This window comes from Brachyhypopomus gauderio, unplaced genomic scaffold (assembly GCF_052324685.1).
Source record: "Brachyhypopomus gauderio isolate BG-103 unplaced genomic scaffold, BGAUD_0.2 sc77, whole genome shotgun sequence".
Lineage (NCBI taxonomy): Eukaryota > Metazoa > Chordata > Actinopteri > Gymnotiformes > Hypopomidae > Brachyhypopomus > Brachyhypopomus gauderio.
In genome coordinates, this window is record NW_027506898.1 from 1167442 (window position 1) to 1181136 (window position 13695).

At 43.1% G+C, this 13695-nt stretch overlaps 2 protein-coding genes across 3 annotated transcripts; both read right to left on the minus strand.

The window, feature by feature from the left end:
• Window positions 1-2071: 2071 nt before the first annotated feature.
• On the minus strand, window positions 2072-4086 carry fgfbp1b (fibroblast growth factor binding protein 1b). Of its 2 annotated transcripts, none has more exons than XM_076990698.1 (2): window positions 3967-4086; window positions 2072-3432 (listed from the first exon to the last, which is right to left on the minus strand). In XM_076990698.1, exon 2 carries the CDS (start codon window positions 3420-3422, stop codon window positions 2778-2780), a length of 645 nt encoding a protein of 214 aa, XP_076846813.1. In that variant the 5' UTR covers window positions 3423-3432; window positions 3967-4086; the 3' UTR covers window positions 2072-2777. The 2 variants fall into 2 exon arrangements, with proteins under 2 accessions (XP_076846813.1, XP_076846812.1); XM_076990697.1 differs by lacking the exon at window positions 3967-4086 and adding an exon at window positions 3553-3754.
• Window positions 4087-5700: 1614 nt separating this feature from the next.
• Window positions 5701-7778, minus strand: fgfbp2b (fibroblast growth factor binding protein 2b). The gene is made up of 2 exons (XM_076990731.1): window positions 7072-7778; window positions 5701-6376 (listed from the first exon to the last, which is right to left on the minus strand). The coding sequence occupies exon 1, from the start codon at window positions 7712-7714 to the stop codon at window positions 7088-7090; it is 627 nt and encodes a 208-aa protein (XP_076846846.1). The 5' UTR covers window positions 7715-7778; the 3' UTR covers window positions 5701-6376; window positions 7072-7087.
• Window positions 7779-13695: the final 5917 nt, after the last annotated feature.

The following is a 13695-nucleotide window of genomic DNA, read 5'->3' on the forward strand; positions in this document are numbered from 1 at the left end:
TAAGAAGAAAGACTAGGCTACCATGATTCATTACATCTACAGCGGATGATGGTGTGGAAGTGAGCGTGTATGCATGCGTGAACATGTATAGGGTCTGCATGACTGTTTTGTTGATGATCTCGTTCCCTTTGTAAGAGTGCATTCAGTTATCCTTAACAAGTACTCAACTCTCTTAGCACATGTGTGTGTGTGTGTGTGTGTGTCTGTGTCTGTGTGTGTGTGTGTGTGTGTGTGTGTGTGTGTGTGTGTGTGTGTGTGTGTGTGTGTGTGTGTGTGGTCGTGCCAACTCCCCTTCCGGAAATCTCCATTTGCCTTGCTATTTTCCCTGGGAGCCCAGGTGTAACTCTAAGCATGTAGGAACATGAGGCCATCACTGATAGTATGGTGTTCTCACTCATACAAACACATACGTGCATTTCTCCAATATGAGAGTCACTGTGAACATTTCTCCTGTCTTATCTTTCATAAAATAGCCACCTGAACAGACTTGCCCCCTCCCACACAGGCACTTTACAGTGTTTTATATACTCATGTACTCTCATTCAATTGTAACATAAACCATATACATGGACATTCAGAGGTAAAATGAATTAATGTAGCAAACACTTATGGCTAAGATTGACACTGAGGATTATTGTGTACATTATTATTCTTTCTTTACACTCGTTATTAGGAATAAAATGCCTCAATGCAGAATCTCTGATCCAACACACACACACCGATGTGGGAATTCCTCAAAGATGAATTCTTTCTTTGTCACAAGAAGAAAAGTTTTACAAAGTAGGCCTTTAAAAATTAAAAAATGTCTCTGTGTGTATATGTTCTGTGGGCTGTGTAAAAAAAGTGCTTTCCTCACAGCTCAGTTACAATGTCTATGGGACTGTGTGTCTTTGTGTGGTAGAAGGCAGTACCTTTTATCAGGAGATGCAGAACATTTCTGTGATTATTGGCCTTCTGCATGGCATGATCTGAAATTCCATCCAATCAAAATGCTTCTGGTAATGCATCGGTACTTTCCTGTTTTGCTGTGGGTGGGTGGATTTGTTAGGTGTGTAATTCTAGAACTCGCATATTTTACCACCTCGTGTGTGTGTATGTGTGTGTGTGTGTGTGTGTGTGTGTGCGTTTAAGGGGAAGAGAGAGTGGAATTATGGCATTTTATATGAGCAATAAAATGTTGAGTTTGATGTTAAAGTGGAATTAAAAAGCTAATTTTAAAAATCAAATGGTTGAGCATGAATAGTTAAGCTTATGGACACGTCTTTCATCACACAGGACGTGACGACAGCAGGTTTAATGGAGCAGATTGTCAATGCCCAACACTCACCTCTCCTGCTTGACTATCTTGTGTGAGGTCATGGTTTTACTGCCATGGAATTACTGTGGAGGGACCACAGTTTTCTACACACAGACCCTGATTCTTTCTGTCTTCACTACTGCTCCAGATGTCCTACTGAGATTGTATGGAGCCGTGCAGTGAGGAATTATGTTAAGAACTAGGTAAAGAACCCCACCTCCCAAACAGCCTCTTCCCTCAGGGGTTCAGTGAGACTCAACGTGGATCAGGGGATGTCTCCATACAGGAAACAGTTGGGTGGGCTTCAGTATGTATAGGGCTGAGAAGACTAGAACCTTAGGACAGGGTTTGCCAGGTGTTTAGACATCACCCCTCACCGTGCACAAACAGTGAAATGCACAATGCTGCATTGGAGGACACTAGAATGAGAATCCTCTTCTTAGAAGTACTGGACACTGGTCATAAGCAAAGGACATGCACTGTAAAAATTAACGTTTTGTTGTTTTAACCTGGTTACCGTGAAATATTGAGCTCATTGAAAGACTAATAGTGTATTAATGTTTATGACTGGTACATATAATACTGAAGGCCAGATCACTGGTGAGCTCATTGGTTCTCTGAACAGAATATGGAGGGGTTGGCTGGTCCTGTGTGGTTCAGACTTATGGTAAATTTTTCATGTGTAATTATTTGTACTGCCTACAAAGATGTCCACCCCTGTGCTCTCTGTATATTCAGGAAGAACAAAGACTAATAAGGACAAGTGGATTTTTCAGATTTTTTTATTTTTCTCTCCTTCACACACACAGTTCTACAATTTTTGGGCTGTAACAAAATAATATTGAAACTGTTGAACAGTAAATGTATAGAGTCAAAGTGAAGTTGTTTTTTACAGGAAGTACTGATTTGTATTCTGTTGCAGAAGCAACAAATCAAGGATCATTATCACGCCTCAGTAATTACATTAAGAAAGATACATCTACTAATTAAATAGACAATTATTTATTCTATATATGTATATTAAATATAGAATATTATGTGTAGGTTGAAGAAAAAAATCACACCAAAATGTGAATAAATAAAGAAATTTGTATTTTGTACATATAGTTTTGTTTGGAGTGAAAAAAAAACATGGAGCTGATCAGAGATCTAAACCCCTATCATTACAGAACAGTACTTATATAAACATCTAATATTTACATCTGCATGAAAGTTGCCAAATGCACAACCTTTTATAGACATTATATGAAAATGGTGACAATATCTTTACATTTACATTTATATAAAAAACTTACTTTGTATAAAAACATATATTGCCACAATACACTATCATGATATGGTACATTGCATAAGGCAATAAGGCATACTCTACACATACTGGAGGCATGACACACACACACACACACACACACACACACACACACACACACACACACACACACACACACACACACACACACACACACACATATATATATATTCAGCAGTCACCGCTCTGGACAAAAGTAAATATGAACGTACACACGCTTGCCCACTCGCTCCCACACATTTCCTCTGCGCGTTTGCTATGATCACTGCGTCCCGCGCACTCCACCGTGCGCGTGCTCTCTGGACGTTCAGCGTTCACGGTAGCTGTCGTCATTGCTGTGGTTTGTACGACTTTCGCTTTTTCAGATCTAACGTGTTTAGACGCACTGCTAGCGGTGAGTCTGAAGTGCGCATCCTGCGGCGCGTGCTTGCACATTGACGCCCGTACCAGATTATCTAAGCAAAGCTTTTTTTGGTTTTTAATTGAACGAGAAATCTGCTTCCAGTAGCCTTTCGTGTTTGTGGTGTAGGCAGGACATCTTTTGGGATCTCCCGTGTACGCGCAGGTAATTCTCTGACGAGTCTCCCCCTGCTCCGGGTTGCAGGTGACCTTCAAAATGTACTTTTCCCCCCCAGTCACTATCCACATGCATTGGACTAGGTTTCTGGCAGTGAATTTACCCTTGAATACACTTTTCTTTTCGCTTTGTGGCCTCTTTCCTTTTCTTGTCTCTCTCATGTCTTTGTCCCTCGTGGAGACATTCTGTGCAAGACAGACAAGTAATACCACCACCACGAGATTTCCACGGAGCCACATGGTTCTCAATCTGCAAAACGTAAAAAAAATTAAAAGGCTGGTTTAAAATGCACAGAAAAAACTATGCTATCCCATTTCAAACTTAAAATGTACTGTCACTTATAATTACATTAACATATCTTAAACTTACCAGGAAAAGTTAACTGACGCCCGTAATGCATCCCCTTAATGTCATGAACCTAAATCCGCGCCAGTCATTTATAGGCCTGCTTCTCGTGACACCACCTACCTCCCGCGCAATTGTCAAATTCTTAACAGGGGGGAAACCACACAATGGGATCCGCGATGCAAGCATGCAGGCCATGCATAAATCCTCAGCGCCCGGGGGCTTTTACTCAAGCGCGTAAAGACAATCCCCCGAATTTCACGCTGTGGCGCACAAGAATTGCCCTAATGACTGACATTACAAAAGCGCGCGCAACTTGAAACCACACAACGCGTTTTATATTTAATGAATGAAATTTTACGGAGATAATGTTAAAGTAACTTTTACAGTCTAAAGTAATAGAAGGCAATATAGATGCAAATAAACCTTACTCCTTACCACTTCTTCCGAGAAGTGGAATTACTCTTAACCGGAAATCTCAGCCGCCAGGGGACGCAGGAAGAGGAGAGAGGACAACACAGGACAGAGCACCATCCACCACTGGGCACACACACAATCATCCCCACACACTCAGACAACTGTTTTATTAAACATTCACACACACACACACACACACACACACACACACACACACACACACACACACACACATCAGGAACATTTTGTAGGGACAGCCAGTGTACTTGACCTCCATGTTTTTACACGTAAAGCTCTCTGGTTACATAAAACCTGACCTGAGTCATGGACATGTGTAGGCTATGCACAGTAAATAAGCACGGCATATCTTATTCAGAAGGATCATGGTACTATTCCATTGTCCTTTGTAAGGTCTAAGAGACTCGACTGATAACTCTCAAAACATAACTGAAGGCAGCTGTTTTATGTCTGGTTGCTGTCCTACTTCTTTTTCTGGGGATATCCGAGGAGAATCTGATCTTAGATGTTTTATGTGCATGGAAATTCTGTCTTTCTTGTCGAATGTTAGGTATATATGTAAATACTACCACCTTGTGGCCACTGTGGTACATTTCAGTATTAGCATACTGTAAAAACATCTGAGCCTAATTTCACACGTGTTCACAGCAAATGCCAAAATACAAAGACAAAAATGTAAATGAACAGAACATTATGGTGCGCTGTAAATGTATCAATGTAAGTGATCTATTCAGCCTCAGCATCACGTGTTTGTGCTGGGTCAGGCCAGATGACCTCATCCCAGACAACGTTGGCCCTAGCCTGGCATCAGGGTGAGACAGCTGTGGTGTGCCGGATGCAGCCTCCCACCTCCGCACCGGTCATGTTTGTGGCCTGTAGATGTTCTTTCTTACAGTGTTTTCGGTAGTGTTCTGACCTTCCATACAGAGAATAACTCTTCTCTTGGGTTGCAGTAGTGCAGATTAATTCTATTTCATTTTCTGCTACCTGTCATCACCTTCGGGTATCACAATGAATCATGGAGTAAACTGTGCTTTAGTGAGTGAGAATGTGTTTTCAACACACACACAGACCTGAAAACGTTGTCTACATGAATATTTAGCAAAAAGATTAATTCAATATATGAGTATTGGCATTTGAATGGAATTCAGTTTTTTTTATCAATCCAGAAAATGTTGAATTGTATACCTTGTTTAGTGATTTGCTTGATAATTTCTCTTGGTCATTTCTGGGAGGTGCGTGTTGCCTAAGGCAGTCAGGGAAAGAAAGACTGAGCAGCCCAAGCATGCATAGAGGTCACTGAAGTAATTGGACTGGTGGGAAATTCAGGGCCCTCTGTGAATATTCTTTAGCTAGGAAATCTCACTCACTGACACCTCTCAAACAGAACACTCTGAAAATGCACTGATAATGATATATGAAGAGTGAAGAGGTTAAATAGGGGCTCTGGCTGGCCCTCCAGATGCCTGGCTCTGTGGTCTGTGGCTCAATATTCATGATTCTCTCCTGTCAGACGTGGAGACCTGTGGTTGAGTCCTGGGAACTGTGACTGTCTCCAACCTTTGTCACAACATTGAATCAAATTGCTATTGTATTCTAATAACACAACACATTATTTTTGCATTTTTAAATGTTCATTCTCAGTGCTGTTAATAAATGCATTATACAAAACATAGTTGAAAAAGTTAATATTTTTATTAGAAATATACATTAAATGTTGAAATATAGAACAAGAAGCATACATGTCTTCAGCATGTGTTCATCCTGTAATTCTGACCTTTGAAATTTTACACAAATCACTTGAGTCCTTTAGAAGTGTAAACAAATCATATGACATGAGTCCCCTAGAACTGCACAACACAGTCTTTACTATATGGGTGCTATAGTTCCTATATTGCACTGTGCACTCAAAGCTGTATCTTTTTCTATTTCCCTTGACTTAAAGAAGCACAACATTAGGATACATTAACAATAAAAAAATTAAATAAGGCAACAACAAAGAGAGCTGTGATATATTAACTTGGTAAAATGAAGTTAACATTAAGAATGTGCTATTCATATTGCTAAAGTCATAGGAAAATTGGTTTAGTGACAAAAACATCACAAGTTAGGATTTTTTGATTTTTTGACTCAGGAAACTTTGCTTTGAGGTAAAAAAAAAACATACCGGCACACAATAATGTACACATACATCCACTCACCAATCCACACACACACACACACACACACACACACACACACACACACACACACACACACACACACACACACACACACACACACACACACACACACACACACACACACACACACACACACGCACACACACAATCACATGCACATACACCCAGGAGTACAACCTTGGCTAGAGGCGACAAAGGATGAGAAAATCTTCTATGCTGGTACAGCACACCTAGACGGAGGGAGGGGAGTTCAACAGTCAGTTCATTGAGAAGTCTTCTACAGGAGATAGATTTCTCTGCACAGCAGCATAAAATTTGCTTTATGCAGACCTTTTATTACATAATGTCTGTCACAACCATTATGGAGGCTATTCATGAATGATCAGTGTCTATAACAGCATATAAATCTTTTCTATACTTTTGCTATACTTTTCTAGCAGTTTACATCTGTTACAGCTATTGAGCCCAACAGAGCTTAACATATCCTACCCATACATATCCTTTACATATCCTACCCATACATATCCTTTATGTATCCTACCCATACATATCCTTTACGTATCCTACCCAGCAATAACTTTAGACATGTTGACAGTATTCTGTCAGACTATTTGGATGCTGGTTGAATCTGCTCTTTTGGCCCTGTCTGCCATATTAGACAAGGTTTTGTTATGCATTTTGATATCACTATTTATGCAGTTCTTCAGTACATCATGGACTGGTTATAATTTACCTGGAATTACTTTCTCTTTCTTCTGTAAGCAAATAATTTACTAGCACATTTACTATTGTCCTAGCTGCATGATAGGATTGTACCGTATATTAGTCTGTATTTGTTTGTATAATTTGGCACACATGTATTGATATAGGTTAAATTTAAGGGTCCTTTTGCTACCAAACTGCTAGGCAACAGGAATTTTATTACCTGCATGAGAGCTCCTTCAGTTCTGGAACCAGCTGATGACGTAGGTGCAGACCCCTTGCAGGCTCTGCCAGCAGTACTCCTGGGCCAGTCTGCCGGCGGAGGTCTCCGCCGCTTGCGTAGGCGCCGCCGCGGTGCTTCTCACAGGCTTCCGGGGTGGAGCAGGCTTGGCCGGCTTGGGCGGTTTGGCCGTCTTGGGCCTGGCGGTGGCGTCGGGTTTGGCGGGCCGCGGCCAGGACCTGTGGAATGTCATCTGGGCCTCGGCGGGGCCTGCGTGACACATCCTGGGTTTGTAAGATCGCTGGCCCTGGCAGGCGTTGGGCAGCTTGCGTAAGTCCCACATGATCTGCGTGAAGTAGTGGCGTGGGTTGGCGTTGTAGGGTCGGCACACGTCGGGCCGGCCCAGGTACTCGCACCAGTATGAGCGGCCCTTGCTCTTACAGGTCACACGCAGCTTGGTCAGGAGGCCCTGACCCGAGACCGCCATGGTGCACGCATCCTTGGCCTTGGTGTTGAAGCGGAGGGGCTCTGCTGGCGGGTCCGGCCGGCGGCCGACAGAGGTGGCGGGGGGTGCGGTGCCGCCCTGACCGCACACAGCCCAGACGCAGCACGTCATCAGGAGGACAAGCAGGCGCACGGGTCTCATAGTTCTGGACGGCTGGGCGTGGATGGGTGGGTTTGGGCAGAGGAGGAGAAGGAAGAGAGCTGGGGGTTGGGAGCAGAGTGAACGGCGCTGTAGCCTCGACCGGCTTTATACGCACCCGTCCCACAAAGGGGTCTTTGAGTTGGGTGAGTCGTAAGCACACCGACAGCACCCAGCCAGGCGTAGGGGCCCAGAGCGGTGAGAGTGTGTGTGGGTGGTGCTGTTTTCTGTCGCCTCTGAGTATACCAATGCATTTGGGTGTGTGTACACGTGGAGGTGAGTTGAAGACTTGTGGCATAGAGTGTGCTTTAGTTTCAAGGGTTGCTGCTTATTTGGATGTCTGACGAGTATGTGCATGTGTGTTTGTGGAGGGGAGTAGGACTGGTTACATATACAAACCCCTAAATTCTTCACAAGACATTATAAAACCTAACATGCTCACACATGTGTGCCATTGACTATTGATGTAAGCGTCATTTTCATAAGAGATGATAAGGAGAGTAATTCAGCTGGAACTACTTTCCTCAGTCACGATTATAACCTCTTGTCTTCTGTTATTCACTCAGAAACGTACCATAAGATGGAGGGCTCTGTGAGAAATAGTGTGAATAAATCACTTTTGAACAAAGATGCCAAGTGATTTTCCTGTATGTTATATATGCAGCAGTGATCTTTACGCAAATGTATATAGGAGATGGATTGATTAGGTTTTCGTTTTTTAATTTGTTGGTTTTGAAAGAGCAGAAATGTCCTATATAGTGTAATCTGAAAATAGGCAACAGCCCATCTGAGTCTGTTCACGTTGATGTTTTCCTTGTGGGAATGTGTTAGCATAGGCAATATATGCGATTCTGTTTGTGTGTAAGAGGAGTGGGCTAAAGAGGACGGAGTATTTTGAGTGCCAAATTTGAAAATGGAAGCAGTGTGAAATGTGTAGTTTGATTAGACATCGTTTTATTAAAGCAAGGTAATTATATTCAGAACACAGCTGCTGGTAGCTCACAGAGATCTGCAATGTAAAAACTGGAAAGAGAGAGAGAGAGAGAGAGAGAGAGAGAGAGAGAGAGAGAGAGAGAGAGAGAGAGAGAGAAGGAAAGTCAGATGTGGGGGAATGGGAGGGAGAGAAGTGAGTGTGACAGAGAGACTGAGGATGAAAGGGTCTCTGTGGCTGAGACAGGAAATGTGGTAATGAGCTCGCGAGACCTTCTTGTCTGTTAGGATTCGTGTGTGTGTGTGTGTGTGTGTGTGTGTGTGTGTGTGTGTGTGTGTGTGAGAGTGTGTGTATGCGTGTGTGTGTGTGTGTGTGCGCATGCATTTTTTAACAGCCAAACCACAGCATCTCACCCTCCAACACCCGACCCTCACAGCACCCCACCCTCCAGCACCCGACCCTCCAATACGCTACCTTTACATCACCCCACCCTCACAACACCCCACCTTCCAGCACCCGACCCTCCAATACGCCACCCTGACATCACCCCACCCTCCAACACGCCACCCTCCAGCATTCATACGGCTCAAACACAATGAACATTCTGAAGTTTAAAATCGTGTTCTGCATGAATGCATTAATACATACTTAAAAAAAACTAAAAACAAAATACAAGACAAAACTAAATACAAGAGTGGTACTTTCCTTATTTATCCTTATATTTCCTTATTTAGAGGCTTAGAGCTGATTTGACAGCTACTTATTAAATGTTTCAAAAGTGGTTTAGTGAGATTAGCCCCTGGTACTTGGTACATTTAAAGAAACTGTGAACATAGTATAGGACCCAGCACACTAGGGTCGCTCACTGTGTCTAGTGCAGAAAATAAAACAGAAACCAATTTTCTTTGCTCATCATACCACACCTGATTTTTGAGTACGAATGCTGTGGTTTAACAATGCGTGGTAGGCTTGCACCCTATTACTAAGAGCATCTGTCTCCTCTGTGTCCTTCTCAGGAGGCATTTATGTTTATCTGTGTTTGGCTACTGTAGCTACTGACACTTTTTAGAAGAATACAAAAGACACAAGAAGACATTAATTCTCTAGGGTTAGGGTTAACTGTCTGTCTCTAGGGTTAGGGTGAACTGTCTGCCTCGTATGTAGTCACAATGTTATGTTGGCTAGCATAGCCAGTGTTTTATAATCATGGTCATGGCCTCTTCTTCTGAACAGGGTGAAAGCATGGACTGTTACAGGCCCACCCCTATACATCTGTCAACCTTCTGTAGAAGAGTGTTCCCACAATCTCCTTAACACTACTCCTTATATAAACCCATGATGTCTATTGGTCAGATTTCCTTTCATTTCGCTAACAGACAGGGCACCAGGTGAGTCCCTGCACACATACTAATGAGGAGTCTGGGTTAGTCTGAGTCTGAGTTTTTTACGTCATGGAACGTAAATGGCGAAATATGAAGTTAGAAGTGTATAGACTATCATGGAAAAGCAGCCTTATTGAATATAAGCATGCCCTCCATATGGCAAAGTCCTTATACTTATCGGCCTTAATAGAAAAACATAAAAACAATTCAGGACTCCTTTTTAAAACTGTTTCCAGCCTTACGAAGAGTCATGAACAAAACAATTCTCTTATTCCACTAGAGTGTAGCAGTAACAATTTTATGAAATTCTTTAATGATAAGATTGATAAAATTAGGGAAAACATTAGTAGTGCTATCTCAGAGCCTGTCAACATGCCAATGCACCTTGACAGCTGTCTGGTCAGCTCTGATGCCCTGTTCGAGTCCTTCTCCCCAATTGGTCGTGAGGAGCTTATTTCACTGGTGAAATCCGCTAAACCCTCCACATGCATACTAGATGCTGTACCAACCCATCTACTTAAAGAATTACTGCACAGCAATGTAGAACCGTTGCTTACTATAATAAATTATTCTCTGAGCCTGGGCTACGTTCCCAGTTCATTTAAACTTGCAGTCATCAAGCCGCTAATTAAAAAACCTGGTCTTAACCCCCAAGAACTGTCCAACTATAGGCCAATTTCTAATCTGTCATTCATATCCAAAATTTTAGAGAAAGTAGTTTCTTCACAACTCTCTTCCTTCTTACAGACAGAACATGTCTTAGAGTTATTTCAGTCTGGATTTAGAGCTCATCACAGCACTGAAACAGCACTAACTAAAGTACTGAATGATCTCTTAATATCCTCTGATAAAGGACACATTTCGTTTCTCATACTGCTAGACCTCAGTGCTGCTTTTGACACCATTGATCATAATATTCTACTTAATAGACTGGAGACACTCATTGGCATAAGAGGTCAAGCACTCTCCTGGTTCAGGTCCTACCTGACAGATCGTTACCAATTTGTGCTAGTAAATAACGAATGCTCTGAGCATTCTAAAGTAAAGTATGGTGTCCCACAAGGATCTGTACTGGGCCCCATATTATTCTCATTATATATGCTACCACTGGGCACTATCATTCGTAGGCATGGTATTAGCTTCCATTGCTACGCAGATGATACTCAGTTGTATATATCTTCTAATCCAGATGATACCACCACAACTCTCAAGATTGAGAACTGCGTCCAGGATATTAAAAACTGGATGGCGTCTAATTTTCTTAAACTAAATTCCGACAAGACTGAGGTACTGATTCTTGGGCCTAAAGCTGTTAGAAGCAATTGGGCTGATATTCCCCTTACCCTAGATCAGGCGTACTCAACTAAATTTGTCCGCGGTCCAGTTTTGGCAGATACCTGTGACCTGAGGTCCGGTGCGGCGGGGGTGGCCAACGTAAGTTGTTGAGCGGGGGGGGGGGGGGGGGGGGGGGGGGGGGGGGGGGAACGGTGCGCGAACGGTGGAGGCGTTTATACTTTCGCGAGCGTTTTGTCCTAAACGATAGGCGTTTTGTCCGAAACGATATGTGGTAGAAACACCCCTCAAAACAGGAAAATGAACATTTACCCGACCAATTTTAATGTTGCTATATGTTTCAGGTTTGAAAAGTGCTGGAATTTAGGTTAAAGTACTTTAAAATGCTTGAAATTGTAACTACTTGGTTTCACAACAAATATCTGTCTGACTGAATAGTTCTCTTGTATTAGGTTAACAAATAGGCCTACGAGCCTCTTGTAATTCCAGGACGAAACATGAGAGAACGTGAAGACGTGAAGATTGGGCGTTTTTTTTAACTTAGTTATGTTTAACATGCTGGGAAATATTGAAATGAACCTTGAAAGTGGCGTACAAGTGCTTGAATTCCACCTTATAAAGGTGTATGAACCCTGAAAACGTGACTTTGTTCATCGCGCTGAAGCGCGGCGCGAAGTTACAAAATTCGAGAGGTGCACGACCTCGCGAACCGACACACGCGGAGCCACAGCGATTACGTCATTTTCGCCGCGCGGACCCTCGCGCCGCTCGCGAAGCGTCAACCAGGCAGGCTTGTTGTTGAGCGGGGGTGGCGAACGTAAGTTGTTGAGCGGGGGTGGCAAACGTAACACTCGTGACGGAGTGTTTTTTCAATAGCCCTGAAATAAATGCTACGGTTTTGTTTTAGTCCGTATCCAGTTAATCAGGAATGAGATTGGGTCCGGACAGGACTGCGTTCGGGTCCGGATCCGGACCGCGGTCCGCCAGTTGAGTACCCCTGCCCTAGATGGTTTTTCAGTAACACCAAAATCTACTGCAAAAAGTTTAGGTGTCACTATTGATTCTGATCTTTCATTTGACACACATGTATGCAATGTCACTAAGGCTGCCTTTTTCCATTTACGTAATATTGCCAAGCTGAGACACTTACTTTCTTTAGCTGATGCAGAGAAGCTAGTTCATGCTTTTGTCTCGTCGAGATTGGACTACTGTAATAGTCTTCTAATTGGATGCTCTAAACAGTCCATAAAGAAGCTACAACTTGTACAAAATGCCGCAGCTAGAGTCCTAACCAAGGCTAGGAAATTCGATCATATTAGTCCCACTCTCGCTGCACTACACTGGCTGCCGATTAAATATCGCATTGAATTTAAAGTTCTCCTGTTAACCTATAAGGCGTTAAATGGTCTTGCCCCACAATATCTGAGTGAACTCATTGATTACTACAACCCATCTCGCCCTTTGCGCTCCCAAAATGCTGGATTTCTCGTAGTTCCAAAAATTAGTAAAACTACAGCCGGAGGCAGAGCTTTCTCTTTTAAAGCCCCTCAATTATGGAATAGCCTTCCAGCTCCAATCCGAGACTCTGACACAGTTCCAATCTTTAAATCTAGACTTAAGACTCACCTGTTTAGTCAAGCCTTCAGCTAAAATTCCCCTTGTAAGGTGTAGGGGCTTGGGGGCCCCCAGACGTTGAGATTTCTGGTGATCTGAGATGTTGATGCTGTCATCCAGCTGTGTCTTGGCATCACTCTATTTGTGACTATGACTTGACTGGAAAGCAATGTCTCAGTGAACCCTCATGCCTGTGGTCACCTCTGAACCTCTCCCTTTAGTTATGCTGCTATAGATTAGTCTGCCGGAGCCACATGCTGATCACTGGCACGTGAGCTACGTACATTTAAATCAACGGTGGTTTAAATTCATGTCCACTCAGTCTGTATTATCTATCTTCTTGCATGGCTCTACCCAAGACGATTGGATACAGGCACCTGCAGGCACCTGGGGGATGGTCTGGCTGCCGGTGGATGTGCTGATACCGGGGTTCACCTGGGGAGTAACACTGCAGTCGGAGCCTACAATACCAGCATCACTGCTCCGACACGGAATGAAAACCTGGCATTCATCAACAGACATTTACAGTGACAATATCAAAACCCAGAACTTTCAATTCTACCTTTTACCTAGTCTGATTGTGTGGATTATGTGTGACTTGTGTATTTGTGTGTTAACGGGCCGCCCAATGGAGGATGGGTTCCCTTTTGAGTCTTGGTTCTCCCGAGGTTTCTTCCTATTCCCCACCTTCATAGGGAGTTTTTCCTCGCCACTGTCGCCTTTGGCTTGCTCATTAGGGTTCTGGACCCATAGTATTGTTAACC

What these genes read in the sequence shown, in the direction of transcription:
- fgfbp1b (XM_076990698.1), bottom strand. Translation starts at nt 3,422, where the DNA reads ATGTGGCTCCGTGGAAATCTCGTGGTGGTGGTATTACTTGTCTGTCTT.
- fgfbp2b (XM_076990731.1), bottom strand. Translation starts at nt 7,714, where the DNA reads ATGAGACCCGTGCGCCTGCTTGTCCTCCTGATGACGTGCTGCGTCTGG.